The sequence below is a fragment of the Salvelinus alpinus genome, chromosome 9 (genome assembly GCF_045679555.1).
Source record: "Salvelinus alpinus chromosome 9, SLU_Salpinus.1, whole genome shotgun sequence".
Classification (NCBI taxonomy): Eukaryota; Metazoa; Chordata; class Actinopteri; order Salmoniformes; family Salmonidae; genus Salvelinus; species Salvelinus alpinus.
This window is the reverse complement of record NC_092094.1, coordinates 3,621,205-3,633,502: the sequence shown is the minus strand read 5'-3', so window position 1 is coordinate 3,633,502 and position 12,298 is coordinate 3,621,205. Positions and strand designations below refer to the sequence as shown.

The 12,298-nt window shown below is 39.9% G+C and overlaps 1 protein-coding gene across 2 annotated transcripts in view; it reads left to right on the top strand.

Moving 5' to 3' along the window:
- Positions 1 to 1,989, top strand: part of LOC139584166 (mucin-5B-like) — a 41,314-nt gene extending 39,325 nt beyond the window's left edge. For both annotated transcript variants that reach the window (XM_071415708.1, XM_071415709.1), the window contains 3 exons: positions 109 to 148; positions 1,287 to 1,407; positions 1,607 to 1,989. In XM_071415708.1, coding sequence (XP_071271809.1) covers positions 109 to 148; positions 1,287 to 1,407; positions 1,607 to 1,796 — 351 coding nt within the window. In that variant the 3' untranslated portion in view covers positions 1,797 to 1,989. The remainder of the gene's footprint in view (positions 1 to 108; positions 149 to 1,286; positions 1,408 to 1,606) is intronic.
- Positions 1,990 to 12,298: the final 10,309 nt, after the last annotated feature.

The following is a 12,298-nucleotide window of genomic DNA, read 5'->3' as shown; positions in this document are numbered from 1 at the left end:
TCATAGATGATCATAGTTTTCCATTATAACATCTATACTGTGTTCTCTAGCTCAATAGACTGTAACTAGTCATATCCAAATTGAGCTGTACACTATTCTTTTTGACAGGGAACTGAGAAAACTGATGCAAATGGATGTTGCACAACATGTAAGTTAAAACAACAGACTGATTCATTTCTAAATATTCATGATTTGTGTAAAGTTGTATTTTTTGTTTATACATCAGATCTACTAGTCAAACATGACCTATTTTGAACCTGACCTCTTATGAACCTGACCTCTTATGAACCTGACCTCTTATGAACATAACCTGTTATGAACCTGACCTCTTATGAACCTGACCTCTTATGAACCTGACCTCTTATGAACATAACCTCTTATGAACCTAACCTCTTATGAACCTGACCTCTTATGAACCTGACCTCTTATGAACCTGACCTGTTATGAACCTGACCTCTTATGAACCTGACCTCTTATGAACATAACCTCTTATGAACCTGACCTCTTATGAACATAACCTCTTATGAACCTGACCTCTTATGAACATAACCTCTTATGAACCTAACCTCTTATGAACCTGACCTCTTATGAACCTGACCTCTTATGAACCTGACCTGTTATGAACCTGACCTCTTATGAACCTGACCTCTTATGAACCTGACCTCTTATGAACCTGACCTCTTATGAACATAACCTCTTATGAACCTGACCTCTTATGAACATAACCTCTTATGAACCTGACCTCTTATGAACATAACCTCTTATGAACCTGACCTCTTATGAACATAACCTCTTATGAACCTGACCTCTTATGAACCTGACCTCTTATGAACCTAACCTCTTATGAACCAGACCTCTTATGAACCTGACCTCTTATGAACCTGACCTCTTATGAACCTGACCTCTTATGAACCTGACCTCTTATGAACATGACCTCTTATGAACATGACCTCTTATGAACCTGACCTCTTATGAACCTAACCTCTTATGAACCTGACCTCTTATGAACCTAACCTCTTATGAACCTGACCTCTTATGAACCTAACCTCTTATGAACCTAACCTCTTATGAACCTGACCTCTTATGAACATGACCTCTTATGAACCTGACCTCTTATGAACCTAACCTCTTATGAACCTAACCTCTTATGAACCTAACCTCTTATGAACCTAACCTCTTATGAACCTAACCTCTTATGAACCTGACCTCTTATGAACCTGACCTCTTATGAACATAAGAAACTCAACACTTTAAAATGTCCTCCTTAACTCTGTCTACCTACACAGGTGCTTTACGCAGTCACTGTGATGTGAAGAACACCACCACCTACCTAGAGGTGAATAACTGCAAGTCTACTGTGCCGGTGGAAATCTCAGCCTGCGGGGGATCCTGTGGAACATCTTCTATGTGAGTACAAACTCTAAATAAGAACACAACACACATGCCAAAAAAGCACACAGAAACAAACTCAACATGCATTTGGGTCTTGCAGAAATTTGTAAGTGGGGAATTGGATTGAAGGGTGAGAATTCAATGGGAGTTGACCTACGGCAGAATAAATGTGGTACTGTTTCTAACAGTGTTGTTTGTGTGTCCTGTTTGCTAGGTACTCTGCAGAGAAAAACACCTTGATGCACTCCTGCTCCTGCTGTCAGGAGATGTCTACCAGTGAGAGGAAGGTGGAGATGATCTGCCATGGCGGGAAGAAGATCATGCAGTCCTACATTTACATTGATAAGTGCGGCTGTCATGACTCTGAGTGTCATGACTCTGACAAGAAGAACCACTTAGATTAGGCCTTGAAGAATTAAGTCTTTTGAAATGTTCTTATTTACATTAACTGCATGGAATATTAAATCGTTTTATCTAAAGGGAACCAATAGGGTCTGTCTCATTATCATAATGTCTACTTTCATGAACTGTATGTCCTTTCTGTCTACACGATCATAGACATTATGCAAACGTATTAAACTGATGAAGAAGCATGAAGTCATTATCTTTCTTGATTTATTTCATATTGTCAAGTGCATCAATGTGTGACTAGGTAAAAAGTACACAGTCTTTAATAAAGAACATATTCATTACATAACTGTTACTATGAAAAGGGTCAATCTGCAATTCAAACAATAACAAAGTGGGCACCCTGCCACTGTTTTGGCAAAAAGCTGAAGGATGGGGCTGGAGAAATGTAGCAACTCTCAAGTTCATAGACAGGGCCATGGATGCAAGGACTGACCGTCCATGATATCAAAATGATACTTTTAATCATGTTTTGAGGCTATACAGTGTTTATTAACAATTATGTGGTTTACAAACAATGGAATGAAACAATCTTATATTTTGGGTTGTGATGGGCTACGACAGTTGAACTCAGCTCATTAAGCATTTCTAAGTTATATTCTTCAAGAATCAATAGGTATTATCAATTTACAAGTCCAGAAATATATGTAGCGATAACAGATTAGTCCCTGAAATCTGCAACATTGATTACCTATACTAATATATTGATTACCTATACTAATACATTGATTACCTATACTAATACATTGATTACCTATACTAATACATTGATTACCTATACTAATACATTGATGTCAAAATGTCACAAGAACCACACTTACTGGGCACATATGTTAGTTCAACATCTATTCAACATTGGTTCAGGGTACTTTCATTAAAATGACGTGGAAACTATGTTGAATTAACCAGTGTGTGCCCAGCGGGTAGTATATTATTAGAAAAACAATTACGGTACACAATTTTTATGCAGTCACTCACTGACAACTTACCATGAGCTGTTTTCTAAACGGATGTTATTGAACGTAACAAACTGGCTACCTATTTGTCATTTCAAGAGATCCTCTCACTGATAGAAATAACATAAATCTGTCTTTTGTTTAGCCAATTCTATCTCCATGAATGTGTCTGTCATTTCAAGATGTAGCTAATTCTATCTCCATGAATGTGTCTGTCATTTCAAGATGTAGCTAATTCTATCTCCATGAATGTGTCTGTCATTTCAAGATGTAGCAAATTTTCACCTAAATATTTGTTTGATTATTGACATTTAGATGGAATTTTTAGCCGGAGAGAAAGTTTATAGCAAGTTGAACATTTGATTTAACGGAGGCGAGCTGAGCTGTTGACCCTGTTACGAATGTCCGACTCTGAAGTTTGTTGAGGTAGTTGGAACTATGAATCCAATTAGGTTGACGCCTGATAAAAAATAATTATTGGGAAGTGGTTGATGCTAGAGTGTTAAGAGATGGGAGCTTGGTGGTGTTCTGTAAGGACATGGAGCAGAGAGATGGGAGCTTGTTGGTGTTCTGTAAGGACATGGAGCAGAGAGATGGGAGCTTGTTGGTGTTCTGTAAGGACATGGAGCAGAGAGATGGGAGCTTGGTGGTGTTCTGTAAGGACATGGAGCAGAGAGATGGGAGCTTGGTGGTGTTCTGTAAGGATATGGAGCAGAGAGATGGGAGCTTGTTGGTGTTCGGTAAGGACATGGAGCAGAGAGATGGGAGCTTGGTGGTGTTCTGTAAGGACATGGAGCAGAGAGATGGGAGCTTGTTGGTGTTCTGTAAGGACATGGAGCAGAGAGATGGGAGCTTGCTGGTGTTCTATAAGGACATGGTGCAGAGGGATGAAGCCAAGAAAATAGGGAGGTATAAGGTGTTGAGAAGCGTGCCTGAACAAGCAGGGTAGTATACGGTGTTGTCGAGTTGTCTGGGTGTTCACAGTTTGGTGTATGGTGGGTGTATGGTGAGTGTGAGACAATCATACAGGCCATGGAGGTGCAACATCTGAGAGTGGAGGCAGTGAGAAGGGTCCAGGACCAGGGAGAGACAGGATCAAGGTAGAGAAGATAGTGAGAAGGGTCCAGGAGCAGGGAGAGACAGCATCAAGGTAGAGAAGACAGTGAGAATGGTCCAGGACCAGGGAGAGACAGGATCATGGTAGAGAAGATAGTGAGAAGTGTCCAGGACCAGGGAGAGACAGGATCAAGGTAGAGAAGACAGTGAGAATGGTCCAGGACCAGGGAGATACAAGATCAAGGTAGAGAAGTGTGGTGGAATTATTGTAATCAAAAGAAGAGACTTTTAGATTTCTTAAAAACAATCAAACTTTATTATTTATTACTGCAGTAATGGAGCTGGTCTGTAATCACCCCTGGAGGTGATCACTGAGAACTCAACCAGCTGGTTTGAGCCACAGCATTTTATTTCACCCCTGGAGGTGATCACTGCCACAGCATTTTATAGCAAAGTCCATCCTCCTGGATATTCATGACAAACAACAAATGTATGGAATGGGTCACAAGGTTACTAATAATTCACAGCAAACAGTATCTGCTATAAATACTTTCCTCATTGTGTAGAAACCAGGGTCTGGCCCCCAACTCCATACTGGAGCCATCTCCCCCTGGTACCCCAGTACAGAAACATTAACTCATGCTATGGATTGCGGTATCACCCAAAGATATCGTAAATCTCCTGTCAGTGTTAAATCTCCCAGAGGCCCACGTTCAGTTCACACAGACACATTAGAGTTATAAGAACCCTCTATTCTGTTGCATTAAACAACCCTTTTATGCAATTACAGTATTATAACATCATCTTGCAATATTGCTCTCACAGTAGACAGTGAGAACGGTTCAGGACCACGGAGAGACAGGATCAAGGTAGAGAAGACTGTGATAATGGTCCAGGACCAGGGAGAGACAGGATCAAGATAGAGAAGACAGTGATAATGGTCCAGGACTAGGGAGAGACAGGATCAAGGTAGAGAAGACTGTGAGAATGGTCCAGGACCAGGGAGATATAGGATCAAGGTAGAGAACACAGTGACACTGGTCCAGGACCAGGGAGAGACAGGATCAAGGTAGAGAAGACTGTGAGAATGGTCCAGGAGCAGGGAGAGACAGGATCAAGGTAGAGAAGACAGTGACAATGTTCCAGCTACAGGGAGAGACAAGATCAAGGTAGAGAAGACAGTGAGAAGGGTCCAGGACCAGGGAGAGACAGGATCAAGGTAGAAAAGACAGAGAGAAGGGTTCAGGACCAGGATCAAGGTTGAAAAGACAATCAGAATGGTCCAGGACCAGGGAGATACAGGATCAAGGTAGAGAAGACAACGAGAATGGTCCAGGACCAGGGAGATACAAGACCAAGGTAGAGAAGACAGTGACAATGTTCCAGCTCCGGGAAGAGACAAGATCAAGGTAGAAAAGACAGTGAGAAGAGTTCAGGACCAGGATGAAGGTTGAAAAGACAATGAGAATGGTCCAGGACCAGGGAGATACAGGATCAAGGTAGAGAAGACAATAAGAATGGTACAGGACCAGGGAGATACAAGACCAAGGTAGAGAAGACAGTGACAATGGTCCAGCTCCAGGGAGAGACAAGATCAAGGTAGAGAAGACAGTGAAAAGGGTCCAGGACCAGGGAGAGACAGGATCAAGGTAGAGAAGACAGTGACAATGGTCCAGGACCAGGGAGATACAGGATCAAGGTAGATTAAGGTAGGAGTATGGAGCAGTTTTAGTGTCAACAGAAATTGTATTTGAATTCCATAAATGTGTCAGAGGAAACACTTTACAACTGGCGACTGATATCACAGTGCATGCGCCCGGCCAGCCGCAAGGAGTCGCTAGAGCACGATGGGACAAGGACATCCCAGCAGGTTAACTTGTTATGGCTGCAGGGGGCGTATTGAAAAACTGGAAAAAGGTGCCCATTTTCAAACGGCCTCTTACTCAATTCTTGCTCGTACAATATGCATATTATTATTACTATTGGATAGAAAACAGTCTCTAGTTTCTAAAACCGTTTGAATTATTTCTCTAAGTGGAACAGAACTCTTTTTACAGCCCATTTCCTATCCGGAAGTGAGATTTCCAAAATCGATGTCTCTCTTCTAGAGCTTGTCTATAAAAGGGCATGTCACTTAGGACTGTAGAAACACGTCATACGCCTTCCCCTGGGTGTCATGCGGAAGTGAGAGCAGAAATGACTTGATTATCTTGTCCTGGGATTGAACACAACCTCTTGGAGTGAGAGTTGCGCACTTTATTTTTTTTTCTGGGCGCGAAGTAGGACCTGGACTCGGCTCCTGGAAAACCCTCGTTAAAGGTGAATATGATCTCTGGCTTCGATTTTATTTGATACATGTCACAATATCATCCTAAAGTATGTTTTTTCAATATAGTTTAATTATATTATTGAAATTTATTCTGGACTATAGACGTGATGCGACGCAAGAATTTTGTCAAGAAGGAGAGGTTAGTGCCGCACGGCCAGTGTGCTTGCTAATTCAAGAGGGAAATCGTTCGTTCTGGATCCAAATAAAGACGGTTCTGAACAAAGGACCCCTTGGAGAACATTCTGATGGAAGATCAACAAAGATAAGGACCCAATTTGGGATGCTTTTTCATATATCTGTCGAACTGTGCTATGGCTACCGTTTGACTAGAATCAATGCTGCTGTGTGCTAGCTATTGTAGTAAGCTAATATAACGATATATTGTGTTTTCGCTGTAAAACACTTCAAAAATCGGAAATATTGGCTGTATTCACAAGATCTTTGTCTTTCATTAGCTATCCACCATATATTTTTCTGAAATGTTTTATGATGTGTAATTAGTAGTTGACGTTGGTGTCTGTATTTTCTCTGGCTACTCCCGTGCGATTTCTGACTGTAGCTATGATGGTAGCAGTAATGTAAAACTGATTTATAGCTAAAATATGCAAATTTTTTGAACAAAACATAGATTTATTGTGTAACATGTTATAGGACTGTCATCTGAGGTAGTTTTTTCTAGGTTATTTAGGTTGGTTCTAGGTTAGTTAGGTTGGCTTGTGCATGCTACTTGCATCCTACTTGTGCTGTGAAAAATGTCTGTCCTCTTTTTTATTTGGTGGTGAGCTAACATAAATATATGTAGTGTTTTCTCTGTAAAACATTTAAAAAATCGGACATGTTGTCTGGATTGACAAGATGTTTATCTTTCAAATGCTGTATTGGACTTGTTAATGTGTGAAAGTTAAATATTTAAAAAAAAAAATGATTTTGAATTTCGCGCCCTGCACTTGAGCTGGATGTTGTCATAGGTGTACCGGTGTCGGGCTGCAGCCATACCTCCCCTAACCCGGACGACGCTGGGCCAATTGTGTGCCACCTCATGGGTCTCCTGGTCGCTGCGACACATCCTGGGATCGAACTCGGGCCTGTAGTGATGCCTCGAGCACTGCGATGCTGTGCCACTTGGGAGGCCAATTTTGCATTTCTATTAGGATATTGAATTTGAATATAATATTTTTTTATTTGTAACGCATGTCGTGACTCGACTCTCATTAATGTGATGACTGTTATTTATCAAATAATTACCAAATGGTCCTGTTTAATTGTTACTAAATTAAATTAATCATGCAACAATTAACTCATTCGGAATTTGTAGCAACACGGGAGAAGTTGTTTAACCTTTTCTCAATATAGGGGGTGCTGTTTCAACATTAGCATTTATCGTCTCCAAATTAAACTGCCTCATACTCAATTCTTGCTCGTACAATATGCATATTATAGATATTATTGGATAGAAAACACTCTCTAGTTTCTATAGCCGTTTGAATTATGTCTCTGAGTGAAACAGAACTCATTCTACAGCACTTTTCCTGATATGGAGTGAGATTTCAGACATTTTGGCCTCTGGTCCCAGGTCAGTTTTAAAGTCCCTGTAAATCCTATGAGGATACAAACACTGCCCATGCCTTCCTCTAGATGTCAGTAAGAGGTGACAATTTGAATGGAGTCGATTGCGCAATCAGGGCCAGTATAAAACAGAAAAGACCGGATGTACCGTTCTTTTCCTGCTGCGCCTCACGCAAGATGGACGTCGGACTCTCTCTCTTTCCAAGCGTTGGTTTAGCCACTTATATATCGCCGGTCATGTTTTTACTCGTTATAGGTGTTAAAAACATCATAAGGTAGTTAATTTAAACCGTTTTATAGCAATTTATATCCGTTTAGTGCGATTTTGAGGCATTGCTTTGTGATGCACATTGAAGCACCGGGCACGTTTCGGGGTCCCGGTCGAACGTTAGTGGGCATTTCGACGGACAAGAGGACAGCTTTCGACCAAAAGAAGATTAGACCCAAGAAAGGATACATTGCCCAAGATACTGATGGAAGAACAGCTCACAGTAAGAACTATTTATGATGATAAATCGCTGTTCTGTAGAAAAAATTTAAACGCATATGTCGCCATTTTGTTATGTGTAGCTTCGCTTGGCGGACCCGGTATTGCACAGTAAGGATAATTTTACAAATGTAAGTCAGCGATTGCATTAAGAACTAATTTGTCTTTCGATTCCTGTCAACCCTGTATTTTTTTGTCAAGTTTATGATTAGCTATCGATTAGACTAGATCACTCTCAAATATAGCACCCGACATTTTCAGGGCAGTTTTGCTAGTATTCTCATTGTATAACCACGTTTTTTTGTGGCTAAATATGCACATTTTCGAACAAACTCTATATGTATTTTGTAATATGATGTTACAGGAGTGTCATCGGAAGAATTCTGAGAAGGTTAGTGAAAAAATTAATATATTTTGGTGATCATAACGTTATCGCTCCCCTTGCCTTTGATTCATGCTGGGGTAACGTTTGCACATGTGGTATGCTAATATAACGATTTATTGTGTTTTCGCTGTAAAACGCTTAGAAAATCTGAAATATTGTCTGAATTCACAAGGTCTGTGTCTTTCCATTGCTATGCTTTGTCTATTTTTATGAAATGTTTTATGATGAGTAAATTGGTAATACACGTTGCTCTCTGTATTTATTCTAGTCGAGTTGTGATGGTGGGTGCAATTGTAAACTATGATTTCTACCTGAAATATGCACATTTTTCTAACAAAAACTATCCTATACAATAAATATGTTATCAGACTGTCATCTGATGAGGTTTTTTCTTGGTTAGTGCCTATCAATATCTTTATTTGGCCGAATTGGTGATAGCTACTGGTGGAGAGAAAAAATGGTGGACAAAGAAAAATGGTGTCTTTTGCTAACGTGGTTAGCTAATAGATTTACATATTGTGTCTTCCCTGTAAAACATTTTAAAAATCAGAAATGATTGCTGGATTCACAAGAAGTGGATCTTTCATCTGGTATCTTGGACTTGTGATTGAATGATATTTAGATGCTACTATTTACTTGTGACGCTATGCTAGCTATGCTATTCAGCTTTTTTACTGGTGGGGGGTGGGGGGTGCTCCCGGATCCGGGTTTCTGACTCGTTAGAAGTTAACGAGTTACCATGTCCCGAATGAAACTCAAGAATATATACAGTGGGGAGAACAAGTATTTGATACACTGCCGATTTTGCAGGTTTTCCTACTTACAAAGCATGTAGAGGTCTGTAATTTTTATCATAGGTACACTTCAACTATGAGAGACGGAATCTAAAACAAAAATCCAGAAAATCACATTGTATGATTTTTAAGTAATTAATTTGCATTTTATTGCATGACATAAGTATTTGATCACCTACCAACCAGTAAGAATTCCGGCTCTCACAGACCTGTTACTTTTTCTTTAAGAAGCCCTCCTGTTCTCCACTCATTACCTGTATTAACTGCACCTGTTTGAACTCGTTACCTGTATAAAAGACACCTGTCCACACACTCAATCAAACAGATTCCAACCTCTCCACAATGGCCAAGACCAGAGAGCTGTGTAAGGACATCAGGGATAAAATTGTAGACCTGCACAAGGCTGGGATGGGCTACAGGACAATAGGCAAGCAGCTTGGTGAGAAGGAAACAACTGTTGGCGCAGTTATTAGAAAATGGAAGAAGTTCAAGATGACGGTCAATCACCCTCGGTCTGGGGCTCCATGCAAGATTTCACCTCGTGGGGCATCAATGATCATGAGGAAGGTGAGGGATCAGCCCAGAACTACACGGCAGGACCTGGTCAATGACCTGAAGAGAGCTGGGACCACAGTCTCAAAGAAAACCATTAGTAACACTCCGCCGTCATGGATTAAAATCCATGACGGCAAAGAGTTGAAAAACTACAATCTTCAGATTTCCCACTTCCTGGTTGGATTTTTCTCAGGTTTTCACCTGCCATATGAGTTCTGTTATACTCACAGACATCATTCAAACACTTTTAGAAACTTCACAGTGTTTTCTATCCAAATCTACTAATGATATGCATATATTAGCAACTGGAACTGAGTAGCAGGCAGTTTACTCTGGGCACGCTTTTCATCCAAACGTGAAAATGCTGCTCCCTATCACAAACAAGTTAAAAAAGATATTCTCTTCATCCTTGATATTTCCTACACAACGTAAAGGATGTAAACCTAATATACACAGTGTGAAAGCTCTTCAAGTTACAATGTTTCCGTTATAACGTCTTAATCACAAAATATACATTTTCCATATTCCATCTCTCATCATTCCCCCCATTCGAATGTTGAAATATATTGTCCCAGTGTTCATTGTTGGATGTTGACGTTTTTGGGCAGCAAAACATTCTGTAACAAAGGTATAGTTAATTCCCAATACTGAGGAGCAAAGGGAGAGATTCCCCTCCTGCCTAATTTTCAACCGAGTGTTAGGGTGTCAAAACCGGCCCACCCCCCCTTCTCCTCTTCTGTGGTTAAGAGGGTCTGGTAGTTGTCAGCTATTTACCAACCTGATGTGAGGCCTTTGATCCTCACCCAGGAGTCATGACAGTGCCCCTCTGGTGGGTTCAACCTTGGAAGGATTCTGCAAGTTGCAACCCACAATAAAAGTGACCACGGTTGTGGATCATCGTTGCGGTCCCCCTCTGGTGGTTTACCCTGGTAGGATTTCTGCAGTGGTAGAAAAATAACTAAATTGTCATACTTGAGTAAAAGTAAAGATACATCAACAGAAAATGACTCAAGTAAAAGTAAAAGTTACCCTGTAAAATACTGCTTGAGTAAAAGTCTAAAAGTATTTGGGTTTTAAAATACTTAAGTATCAAAAGTAAATGTAATTGCTAAAATGTACTTAAGTAACAAAAGTTAAAGTAAAAGAGAACATCTTATCAAATACCTTATATTAAGCAAACCAGACAGCACAATTATTTTTGTTATTGTATTTTTGATATATTTAAGGATAGCCAGGGGCACTCTCCAAAACTCAGACATCATTTACAAATGAAGCATTTGTGGATAGTGAGTCTGCCAGATCAGATGCAGTAGGGATGACCAGGGATGTTCTCTTGATAAGTGTGCGAATTGGACAATTTTCCTGTCAAAATGTAATGAGTACTTTTGGGTGAAAATGTACGCAGTAAAAAGTACAATATTTTATTTCGGAATGTAGAGAAGTAAAAGCAAAAGTTGCAAAAAATATGAATACTAAAGTAAAGTACAGATACCCCCCCCAAAATACTATAGTACTTTAAAGTACTTTTACTTAAGTAATTTACACCAATGTTATAATGGTGTGTTTCCCTCCAATAGTAGATATTTTTTATGGTATTTTGTGATGGATGATGAAAAATGGTGTGCAAGGGAAGGGGATACCTAGTCAATAGCAAAACTGAATGGATTCAACCAAAAAGTGTCTTCTGCACATTTTGCGGAACCAAAGAGGTGGTGGCCTTAACAGACGTCCGGGGAGCAATTGTTGTTGGTACCCTGCATCGAAGAGCTGTTATTTAGCTAACAGATTAAATGACTGATATTTAAAATGTGGAACTTTAGAAACTTGTGCTTGCTTATTTTATTAAAATGCAACTTTCAAAAACCTATGCCCCTTGTTCGGCTTACTGTAGAAGTGTTTGTACTTCGTCTGGCAAAGTTAGTTTTAATAAGATGTACCCTCTACTATGTTCTATCTGAAGTACCACTACTCTGTTCTATCTGAAGAATCACTACTCTGTTCTATCTGAAGAATCACTACTCTGTTCTATCTGAAGTATCACTACTCTGTTCTATCTGAAGTATCACTACTCTGTTCTATCTGAAGTATCACTACTCTATCTGAAGTATCACTACTCTGTTCTATCTGAAGTATCACTACTCTGTTCTCTCTGAAGTATCACTACTCTGTTCTATCTGAAGTACCACTACTCTATTTGAAGTATCACTACTCTGTTCTATCTGAAGTATCACTACTCTATCTGAAGTATCACTACTCTATTATATCTGAAGAATCACTACTCTGTTCTATCGGAAGTACCACTACTCTGTTCTATCTGCAGTATCACTACTCTGTTCTATCTGCAGTATCACTACTCTGTTCTATCTGCAG